At 39.0% G+C, this 18,925-nt stretch overlaps 1 protein-coding gene across 2 annotated transcripts; it reads right to left on the bottom strand.

The window, feature by feature from the left end:
• Positions 1–4,060: 4,060 nt before the first annotated feature.
• gfi1b (growth factor independent 1B transcription repressor) lies at positions 4,061–8,680 on the bottom strand. Of its 2 annotated transcripts, XM_046067072.1 has the most exons (8): positions 8,466–8,680; positions 8,217–8,333; positions 7,675–7,775; positions 7,131–7,310; positions 6,787–7,016; positions 6,423–6,560; positions 5,163–5,328; positions 4,061–4,690 (listed from the first exon to the last, which is right to left on the bottom strand). In XM_046067072.1, the coding sequence occupies exons 3-8, from the start codon at positions 7,766–7,768 to the stop codon at positions 4,512–4,514; spliced, it is 987 nt and encodes a 328-aa protein (XP_045923028.1). In that variant the 5' UTR covers positions 7,769–7,775; positions 8,217–8,333; positions 8,466–8,680; the 3' UTR covers positions 4,061–4,511. The 2 variants fall into 2 exon arrangements, with proteins under 2 accessions (XP_045923028.1, XP_045923029.1); XM_046067073.1 differs by lacking the exon at positions 8,466–8,680 and having other exon boundaries at positions 8,217–8,455.
• Positions 8,681–18,925: the final 10,245 nt, after the last annotated feature.

The raw sequence follows: 18,925 nt of genomic DNA, 5'->3' as shown, positions 1-18,925 counted from the left end.
AGTGACCTTTGGGTTCTTCTTTACCTCTCTCACCAAGGCTCTTCTCCCCCGATAGCTCAGTTTGGCCGGACGGCCAGCTCTAGGAAGGGTTCTGGTCGTCCCAAACGTCTTCCATTTGAGGATTATGGAGGCCACTGTGCTCTTAGAAACCTTAAGTGCAGCAGAAATTTCTTTGTAACCTTGGCCAGATCTGTGCCTTGCCACAATTCTGTCTCTGAGCTCTTCAGACAGTTCCTGTGACCTCATGATTCTCATTTGCTCTGACATGCACTGTGAGCTGTAAGGTCTTATATAGACAGGTGTGTGGCTTTCCTAATCAAGTCCAATCAGTATAATCAAACACAGCTGGACTCAAATGAAGGTGTAGAACCATCTCAAGGATGATCAGAAGAAATAGACAGCACCTGAGTTAAATATGAGTGTCACGGCAAAGGGTCTGAATACTTATGACCATGTGATATTTCAGTTTTTCTTTTTTAATAAATTTGCAAAAATTTCTACATTTCTGTTTTTTTCTGTCAAGATGGGGTGCTGAGTGTACTTTACTGAGAAATAAAATGAACTTTTTTGATTTTTGGAAAATGGCTGCAATGAAACAAAGAGTGAAAAATTTAAAGGGGTCTGAATACTTTCCGTACCCACTGTATATATATATATACATGTGTATATATATATATATCAAGTCTCTCTTGTGAAAAAGTCCATTTCTGTGGCATTTTTTGGATGGCATGTGGTTCCTGGGATACCAATCTCCACATGGCTTACATCCAAGTCTGCTGGGTACCAAGGACGCCCCAACCAGTATCAGCACTTACCACTACTGACATATATTATTGGCGTGCCAGACAGGCATGCCGATAACTTATTATTTTGCAACAAAATAAAATGCGTTTTGTGAGGAATAAATGTCACCTTTTACTGACCGCCAGTGCTTGAGGGAAAGTTGACAAAGTGTTTAGAGGTCATGAAACATCACAGTTTAGAAACTAAACTAAACTTTAAATTATGTCTGAGGACTCCCACTTGTAACCATGTCAAGACATTTTCATGAGCATCTTCTAAGTTGGCAAGTTGTTTTTCTCTCTATCCTGCATTGGTGTGTAGGGGCTCTTCATACAATGATAACAGGCTGGATGTAATTTGAAGGCACCACGTTGTGTTGCCTACTGAAATAGATAATTAAATCCCAGAAAATGTAACCACAGGAAATGTTGGTCACTCTCTCATCACTCTTGTATGACACTTTGCAGGCGTGGCCTTTTTCGTACACGTCAACACGGCACTTATCTATGGGAGGGCAGGACACAGCACCGTGTCACTGGCAATCAAATTGTATCACACTGCCCCTACACTGTGTGACAGCAGCGGATGTGATCACACAGTATCTTCCTGCGTCCAGTCATACAGAGGAAATACAGAGGAAGTTCATTATTCTATTTGGATTATTCCGTTTTAAAAACAAAATGATGGAGCAGCTTTATGTCATTCAACACTGACTTTACAAGGACAACACAATTCTTTTGGTGCTTTTATTTATTATTAAATTCACGTTTTCCATTCACTTAATAACTAAAATTTTCAAGCATCTTTCTTTTGATTAACAGATGCTCCAGGTCACTCAGGTAATACTTTCAAATGCCATAGTTGGTTTGTTTTTCTTTTTTTTTTTTATGTTTAATATTTTTAGTTACAGTACACATAAAATTACAAAACAAATAATTTGTGAAACACAGTCTTTTTTGCACATGAATATTTTGTTAAAGTACCATAAACAGCAGCTCTGGTTAGTCCGATCCTGTTTTTATAAATTTTTTATAGTTACACCTCTAATACAGATTTGTCAGCCTACTAATTTGCTTATTTGCAATCTGGGTTATTATACAACTATGTAAGTGATTTTTTAGTGGAACATTTCTCACCAGGACAAGAGTCAGTTGGAGATTCAAGTTGTGATAAAAGGTCTATTTACTGACAAATATCACGTAACAGTCAATAATGACTCAGACTCCTGTGACATTTCTTTGATCTCACAGGGAGAGAGTGGCCCTCCTCGGGGATCTCCCGCTCTGCCTTCTATGGTGCCTCAGGCGTGTTCAGCCGTCCTTCCATCCTATAGCGTTTCCACAGTACTGGCCCAGGTTTATTTGCATAGAACCAATTTGCAAGACAAATTTCAGCTCTGTGCTCCATGTATTCACCAGGTATGTGTGTGTGCGTGTGTGTGTTTTGCAGAGATACAGAGCTGCATTTGGTTGTGTGTTGAGACACTGCTGGTTTGACCCTTTTTTCGTTGGTTGTACTTTGCTGGATGGAACAGATTTGGTTTCTGTTTCTGGTATCAGGATTTGCTGTCACTCCACTGTTCAGGCAGTAACTTGCAGACACGTTATGGATATTTATCATACTGCAGACAAAGTTTTTTTTAAAAAACATATTCAAATATTTTGCTGTTGTTGACTCAGTGTATCTTTTCACGCAGCTTCGGAAAAACTTTCCAGGCAAGGCTCGGTGAGCGCCAAACAGTTACAAAGAAAATCAAGTACATTTGCAAGTTTAAGGACACCACAACACCCCAAGCAACACACATATGCAAATGAGCATGGGCAGTATAACCACATAAACACCTTCAGCATAGTCATTATCTGCTACTTTTTCTGCATCTGTGTTGAAAAGTCTGTTCCCCATTTAGCTCTTCCCACCCATGCACCTGTGCACCAGTGAAGGAACGTTTCAGGTGCATGTGGACCTGCATACTTCCTTCATTTTCTCCTGTTTTCCCCCAGGCTACCGCCCCTCCCCTTTCAGGACCCATGTCCTGTTTGTTTAGTTCCACCCAAGATGATCCTGTCTGTCTTTTCTGTTGATTCCCGTGTGCAGGATTTTGATTTGCACTGTCACCTCACACCAGGATGCAGAGTCTGCTGTGGCAGGTCTAACTGTTGTGGAGGATCACAACGGACCCTGTTGCCCTGGTAATATACACACATTTTGCATACAGACCTCAGATTTGTTTGCCAGACAGTAAGCCCTCTCGTCTCCTCTCTTCCCTGTACAGACAGTGATTTCTGCATCAGTGACTCCCCATGACACAACATAGGTGAATACACTTTTGGTGGAGGAATGACCTTTGCATTTCTATATTATCTTGATGATCGAGGATTTGATCCCACTATGGATCCATTTAGCTGAAAAAATGTGTTGTCTTCAAAATGTTACATGAAAAGTTGGTCTAACGTTAATTTAAACAATGTTTTTTTTTTATTATTATTATTATTTTTCAATGTTTTAAAAATTCTGACTACACTTCAGCCAGTTCTTGTCAGATTTAAAAAGGCCCATGTGATGATCTGATTTGCCTCGAGCAGCTTAATGTCCTAACAGGTTTGGTGTTTGAGGAAGGTGGTGAGTCTTCGTTAGAGCCACCGCTTGTTTGTTGAAGTAAATCCAACAGGCTGGCTGGGTGTGGTGACAGTTGACTAAGTAATCATTCCCTTAATTAATAAGAGGCTGTGGGATTAACCCTGGATCCCATTAGACTCAATGGACTGTAAAGGCCAAGCAGCCACACTGGATGTATGCAAGGGTGTGTGGCCAAAATTCACCGTAGTCTAGTTTGTTCAATTGTGATTTTTCACTGAGATTATCGAGCTGGATTTGCATCTCATGTAATAACAAGGAAGCTGCTGAGCATCAAACAGAAGGAAATATCTCACTTAACGTCGGCTAACTTTCCTTCATTTGCTTTCTAGTCGACTCGCAGGAATAAATATCTCTCCAGCATTAGATTTGCATGGTGTTCCAGGTGTGTTATTTGAATACAGGATTACTCCATTACACATTATCTCTGGTCCCTGCACAAGATTTTCACCTGAGGTCACAGCCATATAGTTATTACATCCTGCTCCGACAGGAAAGTTACTCAGAAAAACACACAGAAAGAGCCTAAAAAGTGTGTTTACAGTGCTCATCATGTCGTCTTAGACAAACAATGTGCATGTATTTTCCCTTTGAGGCACAAAGAATTGTCACTTTGCTTTGTTCTAACAGAACGGCCAAAGACTTACTCGGTTCACCCTTTATTTCATTTGAAAGCGTTTATAATCTCACACACAGACCCCAGTCAACGGACAGTACATTGCTCAAGCATATTTTAAATAAATTATAAGACTCTTGATGTTTTTGTTATCAAAAGCCAAAAGCACATTTTGAATGTAAATGACATCAGCACAATTCCCCATTCATCTACATGCAAACACATCTTTAAAAGATTACTTCCAATATATTAACTAATACAATTTAATCAGCTACTCAAGTTCTTCTTAATACAGGTAACATTTTTCTGAAGTTAAATCGCCTTTGATTAGAACTTGATTTCACAGCTTCCTTATTCAATCATTCTTCCTTACACACATCATAGTCATCACATCAATATCAGCTTATTGTTTTAACAGAAATGTATTGTACATGTACAAAAACTTGCTGCTGTTAAGATCAGGCTCTCGCGCTCGTCTTCACTTCACACCATGCTGGCTCTCGTGGTGCCTGCGCAGATCCACCTTACGTTGGAAGCCTTTGGAACAAATGTCGCATCCAAACGGTTTGAAGCCTGTGTGCTTCCTGCTGTGGGTGATCAGGTTGGAGCTTTGGCTGAACGCTTTACCACACACTTGGCATTTGTGGGGCTTTTCACCTAAAAATTTTAACGCAACAGTGAGAAATCAACACAATCAAATCTTGGATGATTTTCAAACAATTTGCGTAAAGAATTCCAGTTTCTCCTTCAACGGCTTATGGAGTTTCAGGGTTGTCATTTATACCAAAAAAAGTTCTAAGATTAAGTTTGCATTCGTATCTATGGGTGAAGAATCATGCCATTGTTCAGATTTGTTAAACATTTATTGGCAGCAAACTTCAACAGCATAGAGTTGTTCCTTTTACAGAGCTCTGCGTGAAGCAGGAACACCAGATATGCAAATCCACAGGACATTTGTTTAAGTTTCTTTTTCTGATTTATCAGTAGTTATATTACTCCTAGAAACAATTCCTGCCTGCTGCACCTGGAAAGCAAATGATTAGCAAGAGGAGCCTTAGACAGTTACATTTGTCTTTATTTAGTACAATAAAAAATATGACCAGCTGTAAAACAATATACTGTGACTTACCGGTGTGAATGTAAGTGTGTTTCTTCATATCAGACTTCTGGTGGAATCTCTTGCCGCAGTACTGGCAGGGGTAAGGCCTCGTGTCCGAGTGGATGAGCAGGTGCGTGGAGAGAGTGGAGGAGCGCTTGAATGATTTGCCACACATCTTGCACTCAAAGCTTTTTTCCTAATCCGAGACAGAAGTACAAACAGTGTTACGCAATTGTCAACAAAAGCAGGGTGCCAGACAAGATGACAAAATAATCTCACCGCAAGGTCCATTTAGTAACTGTTCTGGTGCTTTTGATCATATCACATGATCTTCATCAGGAGATGGAGTTGGAGTTGTTGAAATTTCCATTTTTATTTTTGTTAGAGTTTGAAGCTCAGCTTTGTGGCCAATGTGAACGAGAAGTTGAAATTTCTACATCTACAATGCCATGTCAACTTACAAACTCATTGTCCTGTGACATGATCAAAAGCTTTACTAAAGGCACCTTATGGTGAGATTAATTTATTTTTATTTTTATTTGTTATGTACTAGAAAATCTAATTCTGGGATTTTGTGAGATCACCTGATCTTTTAATTAACTTGATATAACTTGATAATCCATAAAAAATTTTTCATATGACTAAATTATTGTTGATAGCACTTAATGTCTGAGCCCTATCAAATGTATCCTCCCATGTTAAATGAGGAAACGAATGAATGAAAAAACAAACTTTAAACTTAACTCAGAACTAGGTTTCGCAACTGCTAATTTTAATGCAGCGTGGAAACTGTTATTTTTTTAAAAGAGGCAATTCATCAATTTTACACAGGAAGATCGGTTTACTCATTGTGAGCAGTACTGCTCAGACTGTGAAAACAGAAGCACGATGTGCTGTAATTATCTCTGTAGACAGAAAGTAACGCTGAAGATGTCATTGTGAGGTCACCTGAGTCAATATCAGCTGGGGCATGGAGAAGACATTTTAACATAGAGCCTGTGTTACAAACCGGAGGTGTCACGATTGAAAGATGTGGCCATTTACCAGGTATGGAGCCTAACAAAAACAATGCTTCATGGGAAGTGAGGGAACTTGACCCAGACTAGGGACTAAAAGTCTGAACATCTCTGCCTCTGCTCCTTTTTACCTTTTTTTTGTATCTATCGCTCTTAATTCCCCAAACTTGATGAAAGCAGAATGCTAAATCGCTGGAGTGCCCTATTAAATTGTATATTTAATAAGTAGGTTATAATGTTTTATGTTGTAGGGCATTAAAAGTCACTGATATACCTGAGAGTGAACGTTCATGTGCTGCTCCAGACTGACGGCGTGGCCGAAGGTTTTTCTGCAGATGTTGCAGCCAAACGGTCTCGTTCCACTGTGCGACCTCCTGACGTGAACCTCCAGTCCATGGGGCGTCGAGAACACCTAAAGCAGAGTTAGTCCATTGTAATCGAGACGGCTGACAAATAGAACTGGATTTATAGCTACTAACAGATACAGTGAAATCACTTTGAAATACAAATTTACATTTTAATTTTGCCCTGACGGAGGGGCTTGATGAGAAGCACAAAAATCTAAAAATCCCGCAGACTGAATTTACAGTTACTTTAACCTTTCTGATGGTAGGCTACAGTATGTGCTGTGAACATACCTTATCACAGGTGATACAGTGGTAGGTGCTGGAGGTGGGGGAGTAGTGCGTGCTGCAGTCCAGAGGCTGCTGAGGCTGTGGACTGCGGCTGATGTGGGTGCCGTACAGATTGCTGGCGTGGTGCAGCACTGTGGGGCTGAAACTCATTGGACGGATCTCGTAGGAGGAAGGCACCGACTCCCAGGCGTACGTCGGCTTGTAGTAAGGAGGGTATTCTGCCATGTGAGGCTCTGAGGGTGTACACACACACACACACACACACAAAATGAATCATGTTCATATCTCAAAAGTTAAAGTGAAGACGTAGCAGGAAAAAGATGGAGATAAATGCACTGGCAGGTCACCATTTAGGTAGTATGGCTGAGTGGGAGCGACAGGGGGTCTGGTTGGCTCTGGGTAAACGGGTATGGGACATTCAAGCTCTGCTTCTTCCTTTTTCAACAAGCGGCGGTCCGAGGGGGAAGACTGTCCCTCCGACTGAGGCCTGTCTGAAGAGTCTGTGCTCTGAACTTCTGGTGGGACTTCTACAGATCCACAACAAATAAAAGTGTGATTCATATGAGCAAGATTCATTGCTCTGTGTGATTAGACAGAAGGTAAATACAGCTTGCTATAATAACAAAACCATACAGTTCCTCTTGGAGGAGATCTTGTTTAAATAGGATTTATTCTATTCAGCAGGCTATTTGAAATGCTGGAGACTGATGATTAATGCATATCCTTTTTAAAATCTGCCTAAAATATAGAAAGTCACGCAATTGTTTAAAAAACAGCAGCTGCTTTAAAAAAAACGACATCGGCAGTAACAGTAGACAGTGGCAATTTAATTGTCCTAACCGTTGCTCCCCTCAGATATTGAGATTTTTAATCTTTTTTTTAGTGTCTTACCTGAGCATATGGGGGCCTTCGGCTCGTCCTCATAAGACCGATGGACATTACTAGACGTGAACCTTTTCTTTTTCACCAGAAATGACCGTGGCATGTTGATCCTGCACCCAACAAAATTTTGTTAGCAACATAAAAAACGCTTTAAATGTATTTTGGAATATGGGTTTGAAAAAAATACCGATGAAGTCAATTTTCGTAAAAACAAACAAATTATAAAAGTGTCAACACAAGCGATTAAGTCTCTTAAGTAAGTCTCTACTTTTATAGGCTATTTAATTTAGCCAACATCCTTTCCGTCTTCAATTGTAGTGGGGTTACTCTGTTATAATTTAACTTGTTTAAAAAGTAGGCTATCCACATATTGAACTCATGCGTTAATTGAGTAGACTACAAATTGGCCGACATAGGCTATATAGTTTACTTAGACCATTTTAGGCTAGATATTTTCACAGTTTGCATTATTCTATTATTTGTGGGAAAAAGTCATAAAAGTCGGCAAAAGTTTCACTCTCGCTGTGCAGTCAGCATGGAGGCCCACTCACCGTTAGCTGGACAGGTTCCCGTCGGAATCAAACGTGCAGTAATAATAAAAGCCTAATTTCCTCGTTCTTTGGATGTGAAGCGGCTCAGCGGAGGAAAATGCGTCGCAAAATCCTTTCCTAAATGTCAGAAAAGCAAAGCAGTGTAAAACCATCACACTTGTTGCTCTTTATTTTTCTCCCCTCCCTGATTTTCAATCAGATAATTCCGCAGCGGAATCTGACTGTGGTTTCAACCAATGAAAGGCCAACCTGCAGGTAGACATTTGCGTAGAAAAACACAGGGCCTTTGCTGTTCCTGGAACAGTTACAGGCTCAAAAATTCCCAGTGCTTCGAGAGAAGCAAAAAAAGATAGGGTTGAAGACTAACATTTTAGTTTAGAAATATAGGCTACTTTTCAAGCGGAGTATTTCGGTGCCTGAATCAAAGAATAATTAAGTTGAATTCAACCCCAAATTTGCGCTGATCTTAGAAAGAAATATAAATTAAAAACAAGCACACATTTAAATAAAAACAAACGTAAAAAGCACAGAAGCGTTATATAGGCTAATTTTACTTTAAAAAACTGAGCATTTAGCCTATTTCTACCTCACAATGATTGATTTACAGGATTTAATGAAGTAATGCTGTGTGTATGAGTGTGTTGTGTGCAAGATTTAACTGGCTAAAAGATCATGAGACTGTAGGCTTGCACCTCCACATCACACACCAAAACACACACCAAACCAGTCTGGGAGATAAACACTGTTGACTCTCTCTGTATTTATTAAAGCATATCGGTTTTCAGGCATGAAGAGAGATTTCAGGATGCTTTAGTGTCATACGTGTAGGCAGAATGACAAGATAGCCCGCGACATGACAAAATTGGTCAGTTAAATAGCCTACATTTTGGGGAAATAGATTTCAGAAAATGACGTCCCGCAGCTGTTTGAGGAGGAGAAGAGGATTTATACGAGAGAAGAAGTAAAAGTGCGACATCTTGTGGACAGAGTGTTTCTTAAATATTTAGCCTACACTTGAGGGCTTCAAAATTTTCTAGGACATTGATAAAAGATTCATACAGGCCTAGCCCATCAGCCAATGTGTAGGCCTATATATTTAAAAAACAATACTTTTCAGATGCATATTTCTGCATGAAGAAATAAACAGCAATGACTGTGTAGACTACTATAAACAAAAACTGAATTCATTCATTAAAAGAGTTCTGATACAGTTTTAAATCAATAAAAGTTTAAGTGACTATTTTCTTAACAGGCTATAGCCTAATTCTCAATTCCATCAAACTGATTAAGAAAAGCCCTAATCTGAATTCTATTTGACTTAGCCTACCCACTGCATGCATCACACCTTGAAATATTGGCTTTTGATATTATCTTAATAGCTTAATCATGATTACTTATGTTATTATGAACCAATGAAGAGTCTTGTTATGGAGCCATAGAAGGAAGCTGCCAGCCTGAAACAAGGATGTATAAACACACACACACACACTGACCAAAGCGTGCTGAAATGGAGTTGACATTGTTGAGTTGTAACCCTGCATGTATTATTCTGTACTGTTTGTGATTCTATTTGCTTTTGTTATACCTATTTTTCTGTGGCAAGAGTTGCTGTAAAAGACAACCCACCCTGTAGTGTGTGCTATTTACAGTGGGTTTAGAATAAACTAATTTACTGATTTATACAGATACGGGATACAAAAAAGAAAGTCCCCTATAGTCCCCGTTAAACATGCATCACACTCTAAACTGCATTTCATTGGACTGGCATGTGTGCAATGACAATTAAGTTGAATCTAATCTAATCTAATATATCTATACAACTATATGGTTTATTTTTAACTGTACGACAGCACTCAAGTGACCTCAGTGTACAGTTTACACTACTTTTGGAACTCTAATTTTCCTTTTCGCTCACATGATGTTAACTTTGTAAGTAAACCTTTCTGGGTAGCACTTTACATTACAGCTTCATAATAACGTTGTAATAGTGGGTTAATAGCTTGATATTAAAGAGGTCATAATTAAGTCATTCAATGTATTTACCAAAGTAATAACCAGGTAATAGCTTTGTATTAACAATGGTTAGAATTTGGAGATGAAGGTAATGTTACTGTAGAGTTGACAGGAAGGAAATAGACGCGCATTTTGTAAAACGGATTTACGCCACAATAGAGAGTATTACCATGAAATTATAAAGAAACGGGTAGTTTAGCATTTTTCCGCACTGATTCACGGTTATTACACTGTAACTATCGCAGGTGTTTCCAGGTAACAAGTTACAGCATTAAATCTTATTTGTACATTGTTGAAACAAAAAGCATGCATTTCAGCATTATAATATGGAAATAATTTATAGTACAATATGTAATAATATATCAAATATAATATAATATGGTTTTATGCTGATAGTAGCCCATAATACTGTAAAAACACCAAGCTATTTAATCATTTGATTGTTAGGTTACCATATTGTTTCCAAAATATTACTAAATAGTTTTGCCTCGTTGCTGTTCTGTGTTTCTCTATTATTATCCTTGCTTTTGCCCCCTTGTCACCATTACATAATTTTTTGTCTTATATTACACAGACATTCCCATTGTTAATACAAAGCTATTATCTGGTTATTACTTTGGTAACACGGTATTACCTAATTATTACCTCTTTATTATCAAACTATTACTCCACTATTACCATGTTATTACCGAGCTGTGATGTAAAGTGCTACTGATTTATGTTGAATTTTCATCCATTAGCAGATCAACAAAAACAAAATGTAACTGATTAAGCCAAAACTAATTATCCCTGCTCAATTACATATTGTCAGGACAGCAGCTTAATCATAATAATTTTTCTTGAAAGAGACCACAGGTATTTTGTCAATGACACAACACCATTACAAATCAAAACAAACACATCTGCTTTAACATTTATAAGTGAGTGTACGGAAGTGCTTTTCGGCCAGGAACAAAAAAAAATGTACGCCATGTTAGGAATGGCAAAAATAAATAAAACTATTCACCGTAGGCTAAGTCATGATTCTGAGATAGTTGCAATTTTGACTTTTTATGTGAATTTAAACTGAGTCATAATTACTAATTTTTAGGTCAACATATATTATTTACGTCCAAATTTTTACTTTTTGCAATTTGTTCACTTAAAATTATGAGGGTATCTAAGTTAAAATGGATTTAAAATAATAAAAAAAATTAAATGAAAAGAAGTAGTTGAATTAGTTTCCAATCATTTTGACTTTAAAAGTGAACATTTTGATATATCTATGTTTATTTAATATCTCATTGTTTTACCCTACCATTCATTTCAAATTTCCTAACTCATAACATAATTCCTAACTTTTCAGCCGTTTACTTTTTTTCTGGTGGAAATGAGCCTCCATATACACACCCCCATTACCAAAATCTAATTTGCGCGTGCGCTGTTCACAGTGGGTCACGCGAAACCGCATTACACACACTTCGTCCTTCCACCAATGGGGCGATGTGATAAACAATCTTAGCTTAGCAATAGAGCGAATAATTTGTCGGGATACAGATCAAAATACTAATTTTGATTTATGTGATGTGATTACGTAAAAGTATTTTAAATGTGGTTTGTGTGAATGGTTTGTGAAAGTTGCGGTTCCGACTTGCGGGGCGCTAACTTGTGGGATTAGTTTGCATGCAACCCGATAGCGGAGGCTGACTGCGGTGGGATGGGCTGTGAGGTGTTCAAGATGGCGGCGCCCTGTGGAGTGCAGCTACTCTAACAGGTAAACAGCTCCGATTTTTTATATCTTATGTATTTTTCTTACAGCGAATCTCAACGCATACGACTTGTTTTAGTAAACTGTGGCTGTTCCGCCTTCTTCTCCGCCGATTGAACTCGGCTGACAGGCAAGATGAATCCCCGACCGAGTGCGAGTCGCTGCTCCCTGCTAACGTTAGCTCTCGGCGGTGGGACTGACTTGTTTTTTGGAAAGACCCGGTGATGGATTTAGTAGACGTTGATACTTTAAACATGTCATTGTGGTTTTATGTGAGTTTCCTGTGTGGTCTGAAGAGGTTCTCGGTTTGCAAAAAGATACCTGCATATTTTTTTTAATCGGATAAAGTAAACCCAACCCTGCCCATTGTTCTCTGCAAGTTGTTTACGACAAGCAGCAGCCAGTGGTCAGTCCACATACAGCAGCAGCTCTGCTGCTTTTCAGCCTCAGACCTCAGCCTGTCCGGGCTCTGTCCTGCTCTCACTGTGCATGTCAGTATAACAGATTATCGCCAGGGCCTGTGTGGTTTTATTTGCTTATTTGGTGCCTCATCATGCAGCTCAGCAAAAAATGTTTTACAGCTTACTGCATCATGCTTCCTTGCTTTTATGTTTCGGTTGCAATCAAACTTTAATTCAGCTGTTTTGCCCCCTACAGTCATAGCAATCATTATTATCCGGTTGTTAGCATGTGTTCATTCGCTTGTCACCACAAAGGCTGTCCTGCCACCAGGGAGACAAAATGGGTCACTGGTTTCACAGCTTCACCTCCTCGACCCCTCTGTCACACCGTACTGGACTCACTGCTGTCTCTGTCACCAAGTCTGTTTTTTCACAACTTTGCCTAATTTATAAAGAAACAAAACTAATATGCTAGTAGCAGGGCTGTAGCCAGGGTTTTACAAACAGAACAGAATTTCCTATTTAATTTTCTAAAGCCAGTTTCAAAGCATTCTTCTCACTGGCATGATTCACATTGAAGAAATACTAAAGCCTTTATTGATGTATGTTCCATACTGGATTTGATGTATGTTAACCATACTGAGCATGAAAATAGTGAAATAGTGAATTGTTTTGCATACTGACAAGCTGCAGTTTATCATCGGTTGCGCTACTATATGAATAAATAACTAGTTTTTGTATCAGGCCATTCAATAATAATATTGTGATAGTCATTTTGAAGGCTGCAGTTCGGGCTGCTGTTGATTTGTGTTGCATTATTCTGAGACTGATATCACACTAAATATTAGAAACACCTCTTGTTATTAGAACCCAATACAATTTAACAGCCTTCAATTTCCTCCAAAATGACTACGCAGTTGAATCAAGACCTCTGGAAATTAGCCTATAACCTTCATTAAGGGTGAATTTATTGCAGCACTGTTATATTAGACTGCATTACTCAGTATATATTTAAAAAGATAAGTAGAATAGGATAATTATTCATATATAGCACAATCACATTTGAGTTGTTGTGCATATTAAATGTATATAACAATTTAAATAATGTATGTAAAGCAAGCTAAAGATTGGCTATTGCTATCTCTGAATTACATTATTTATCTGTATCCTCTAGTTCTTTTAAAGCCTAAATACATGTACTAGACTCATAGTCCTGTTTTTGCTAAAATTATTAGTCATTAGTTGATTGGCAGAAAAGTAGTGGGTTTTTTTTCTGTATTTCTGACATTTTATAGACTACACAGTTAACGTTAAAACACTGTTTAGTCCAGTAAACTGCCTCAAATTTCCTGTTTCCTTATATCTCCTGCACCAAGCCCCCTTCTGCTAACTGAACAGGGCAATTGGGTTTTGATAAAAATCTTTCCTTCAAATGGACCGAGCAGGCTGTTTGTCTCTTTTATGAAACTGCTTTTAAACATTCACACAGGATAAAAGGAGGCTGTTGGTAACGGCTTGTACACAGCCAAATGTAATTTCCACTGTGTACATGGAAGTGCTCACACTCGCATAAAGGTTCTTTGTGTCCTCCTGAGCGTTCCCAAGCTGCCTGAGATCACACTGAGCGTGGCTCGTGTTGTTGCCACTGACCTGTCCCTGCAAGACGCTTGCTCGAGGGGTGAAAAACAGCCACGTTTGAATCCACTTTCCACACCCTGACTTTCAACCCCATGACTGAGCAGTTCATTGATAACAGGGAGACAATTGCGCTGTGACTTCTTCTGTGAATTAACAAACAGGAGCACATTTGAGCATTTATCATCTTGTTTTAAATTTGTTGTGAACGGGAGAGGCTCCAGGAGATGAATATTGTCATGTTTCCTTCCACGAAGGCAGTGTTCTTAAATTTTATCTGACATATGACTTGGAAATAAGGTAAAATACGCTGGTTATTGGTTCATTTCTTCACGTCTCACTCTCCAGATTAGCTGCTGTTATCTTGGTTTTGGTCGCATGTGACCTTGTTCCTTATTCAGTATTTTGCACCATTGGAATAGTTTTTTGCTGTAAACCAATTCAGCCATATTAGGATTCTAATCATCTTCTCGCATCTTCTGTTGGGGCCAAAGTGTTGAAAGGGGATCTTAAGAGCTGATGAGATCTCTGCTGCTGGGTGCAGACACAGCGATAATGACCTGCCCATCAGGATTATGTATGCCTGTTTTTCAGATAGAGATTTGCAAGGCTCCCCTGGCCTCCTTTACTTGACTGACTCAGCGTCTAGCCTAAATGTATCATAACACACAACATAAATAGACTAATAACCTGAAATGGAGGGTTGTAAAGTTGAGGGTCTTGGAAGTTTCTGCCTTATTTGTATGCTTAATCCATTCATTTATGTTAGATTGCGTAAGTGTTGTAGTTTGGGTTTATTTTTGTTTGTGAGGCTGTGTATGGTTCAGTTATAATATTGTCAGTTTGGCGATGTAGAACATCATAGCTTGATGTGCACTTTGTTTTTGGACTTAGTTGTGTTTTCAGTGGGATAAGTATCCAGGCCATGTCTGCTGAGTTTGTTCTGTAACAAAATAAGGAAGGCTTCTTTTCTTAAGACATTTTGACATGAACGATTTTGGCACCAGAAGTGACCATATTCAGTTGAGAGGGTGCAGCTAGCTTGGGAAGGTGTCTTAGTAATTCACGTTTTAACTGTGATAATAATTGGGATGCTAATTTTGGCTTGCAAAAAACAGGCTTAAAACAAAAAGTACTTGCCCATAAAAATTAATAGCCGATTCCATAGTGTATTTTAGTACAACCGAATGCTAAAAAAGACATATTAGGAGCCCAAAATGTTGCAATTAACATTCATGAACTGAAAACACACTGTGAAAGTGTCAACAGTCTTAGACGAAAACACTGACCGCACCCAAAAACAAATTCATGGCTAGTGAAATGTACACAGTGTAGAGGATACTTTTCCTGATTGACAGGTCGCTGTGGTAGCAGCTGGTCTTTCACAGGGTAGCCACGATAAAGCATACCCTGCTTTATTGTTTATTTTACTCATAATGGGACCCTACTTTGCAAAATGAACATCATGCTATATTGCAAAAGCCTTAAAACTAACGATTGAGACTGTTTTCACTGTTGTGTTCACTGAGTTAATAAATCAAATGAGAAGTAGGCTCATTTTGACTACAAAGCAATCGGACTTCTTTTTGCATCCAGTGGAGTCGCCCCCTGAAAAAACTGCTGCCATTATTCTGTCCCAGTCTAAGATGCAAAGAACATTGTCGTCTAGTTTAAACTCTGTGCGACCAGCAAAAATCTTTCAGCCGCGAACAATTGTACATCTGATTTATTGAAGCGTCTGCAGAAGCGGCACAGCAGCGTGAAACTTACAGAAAGAAACTCCGGCAGCTGCTGTCACTGATACTTGGACTCGTCGGCAGAGAGTGGCGTTAATGCAACGTTTTGTAACTACTGAATATTGCTCTTATAAACAGGCTACATGTTCAGGAAAACCGCTGTTTAAAAGTCAGGATTTACTTGCTTTATTTTTTTTATTTCAGCCGGTGGTGTTAAGATATGGATATGATATTAGTTAAAAAATGGGGGGATACTACTTTGTTTGGGGGTGAAGCGTGGTAGTGAAAGCAGTGTTTCCCATAATTGGCCTATAATTATCAACGCTGACCGCCACACGTTGAATTTCTAATGTTTTTTACTAGGTGTATTTAAAATCATTTTTGATTGAGGAGCATATATTCATGCAGCATCTCCTCGCTCGCTCCCTCTTTCTCTCTCTGTCAAACACCGCTGCACAAACCAGTCCAAAGTTAGAATAACCCCGCCCCCGCTGTCATTCCGTGGGAAACGCTGAAAAGTAACTAGTAATATAACGAGTAACGTAACTATAAGTAACTAGTAATATATTACAATTTCTGAGGAACTTGCCCAACACCGGTATTGAGTCACCCACACGCGCCTTGTGAGCGTCCACAAGACAAACAACCATAACACTAGGCTATCACTTTAAAGCTGCATTAAGTTAATTGTTTAGCCAATTTAAGGCTGTGCAATAATCTGTAAACGCAACACTGACATATTATCACCTTTTATAAAGTTAATGTGTTAGCAAAGAGTTGCTTATTTACTCATTAAGCAGACACAGAGCAACATTTGCATTCATTTGGAGTAATGTTTGTTTTCACCCTGCTGTTTGCTGCTGGGCTTACTTTAAACAATTAATCATTTAGGCAGGAACGGACAAAGTGACTATCCTAAACAGTCAAAAAAAAAATTTTTTTCTTAAAAGCAACAAAATCCTGAGAAACAACTCCAGCAAAAAGCCAGCCTCTGTGAAGATGGTGGAGATGCCAACTGATGAGAGCAATATGAACAACAGCCGACCGCGTGCCGCGTCTGTGACAACACCATGTATCCGTAGCCCGCAAGAGCTGGCGGAGACTAAAAGCAGATTGAATATGCGGATGACTAGGGCTGCAAATAATGACTATTTTCGTAGTCGACTAATCTGTTAATTATTTATTCGATTAGTCGACTAGCCACGATTATTTTGTCAACCCCTTAACCCTAACCAAACCATTTAACTAATTAAATATCTTTCAAGTGAATTTCTGATCTCTAACACAGCCTAACTGGCTAACGTTACCATTAAGTGAACGAGGTTTACTTCAGAATGAACAGCAGTATCAACGCCAGGGGGAAACCAGGTCCTCACTCATTCACTGATTTTACATTTACTCATTTGGCAGATGCTTTTATCTAAAGCGACTTACATTTGAGGAACAACATACAAGCATCAACAGAGCATCAAATACAGATCTACAACTGACAATACATACTAGTAAGAGCAGCAATAAATACTAGTAAGATCTCATAGTACATAGATTTATACAAACTTTAAAACTTTTAACTGTTTAACAAAGATTTTTGCTTTGGAACTATATAAAATAAGAGCAAATTTAAAAAGTAAGTACTATAACCACAACTGTACACTAACAATGTAATGTCTATTTAGAACAAAGCAACAGCCCCCTTTCATACTACTGCTGTAGTTTATTTTTCAAAAGTGCTTATAGGTTTTAGGCTATAACTCAGTGGAGAATGTTCTGTAAGCTATATCAAGAGCAAGATGTTCCTTGATGTATTTTAAACCATTACTCATAACTAATAACTTTTTTAAAGCTGGGTCTCCGATATTGCCAGCGTTGTGTTGGACAGATTTGTGCTGCGGGGTTTATGAGACAGAGGCGAGCAAGAGGATGTGCTGCGTGAATGCGCTACGGTGCTGATCTGCGATCAAATAAGATTTTAAATAGGCCTAGAGAAAAAAAATCAGTATGTGGTTGGCCAACACAAATAAATGAACGTACAGGAAACACTGCCGCAGTGGTCTGAGTAACTGGGACCAGAGGGCTCTGTGGGCGTGACCGGCTGGCACCGCTAACCTCGCGGGCACTTGTGGAGCTTCTCAACCCCGAAAACGTTTGAGCACATTTTCGATTCGCCATCAACTTTGGCCTCAACACTGCTCAAAAGTGTATTTAGTGATTAAATACCGTACAAAACTTGTAAAAACTGAAAAACGTTTGGCTAATCGCCTCTTTCTCTGTTTCTTTCCGCTTCTCGCATGAAAGCTTCTTCTTCATGAATAGTCTCACAGTCAAGCAGTCATAGCAGACAGTGGAAGCGATACTGCCCCCAGCACTTCCTGTAGTGCATTGCATTTAGAAATAAACAACCACAAATGTTCCTAATATGTAGATTGCTATCTCGCCTTTAAACAGCATCTATGTAAAGATGTGTCGACAATGAAATTTCACGCCAACAAATTTTTATAGTCGACGTCGTCGATTATGTCGACTAATCGTTGCAGCCCTACGTATGATGTGTATACACCGGGTGGACAGCAACACGACTTTAGCTGAATGATAATGTTCCTCTATAACTGCAGTTTGCCATCAAGTTCACCATATAAACCTAAAGAGGTGGTATTATGCTTTTTGGCTTTTCCCCTCTCCTTTATTGAGTTACAGTGGGGGGAAAAAGTATTTGACCCCTTGCTGATTTTGCAGGTTTGCCCACTTACAAAGAATGCAACAATCTACAATTTTAATCATATGTACATTCTAACAGTGAAAGACAGAATCCCAAAGAAAATTCCAGAAAATCACATCATATGAATTTATAAAAATTGATAACCATCTGATGAGGAAAAACAAGTATTTGACCCCCTGGACAAACAGCAAGTATTCTGGCTCCTACAAGCCAGTTAGTCTTTCTTTAAGACACAGCCCCAATCCCAACCAATTATCTACATCAAATACACCTGCCTCACCTCGTTACCTGTATAAAAGACACCTGTCAACACCCAAACAACCAGCATCCAACATCACCACCATGGGCACGACCAAAGAGCTTTCTACGGACATCAGGGACAAGATTGTTGATCTGCACAAGGCTGGGATGGGCTACAAGAGAATCGGAAAGCAACTTGGAGAGAAAAGATCAACTGTCGG

Source organism: Micropterus dolomieu, linkage group LG13 (assembly GCF_021292245.1).
Source record: "Micropterus dolomieu isolate WLL.071019.BEF.003 ecotype Adirondacks linkage group LG13, ASM2129224v1, whole genome shotgun sequence".
Classification (NCBI taxonomy): Eukaryota; Metazoa; Chordata; class Actinopteri; order Centrarchiformes; family Centrarchidae; genus Micropterus; species Micropterus dolomieu.
This window is presented reverse-complemented; position numbering and strand designations above follow the sequence as displayed.

What these genes read in the sequence shown, in the direction of transcription:
- gfi1b (XM_046067072.1), bottom strand. Translation starts at nt 7,768, where the DNA reads ATGCCACGGTCATTTCTGGTGAAAAAGAAAAGGTTCACGTCTAGTAAT. An exon ending in GAAGGCCCCCATATGCTCAG is followed by an intron (nt 7,311 to 7,674) that starts GTAAGACACTAA and finishes GTGGATCTGTAG; the next exon opens with AAGTCCCACCAGAAGTTCAG. An exon ending in ACATGAACGTTCACTCTCAG is followed by an intron (nt 5,329 to 6,422) that starts GTATATCAGTGA and finishes GTCTCGGATTAG; the next exon opens with GAAAAAAGCTTTGAGTGCAA.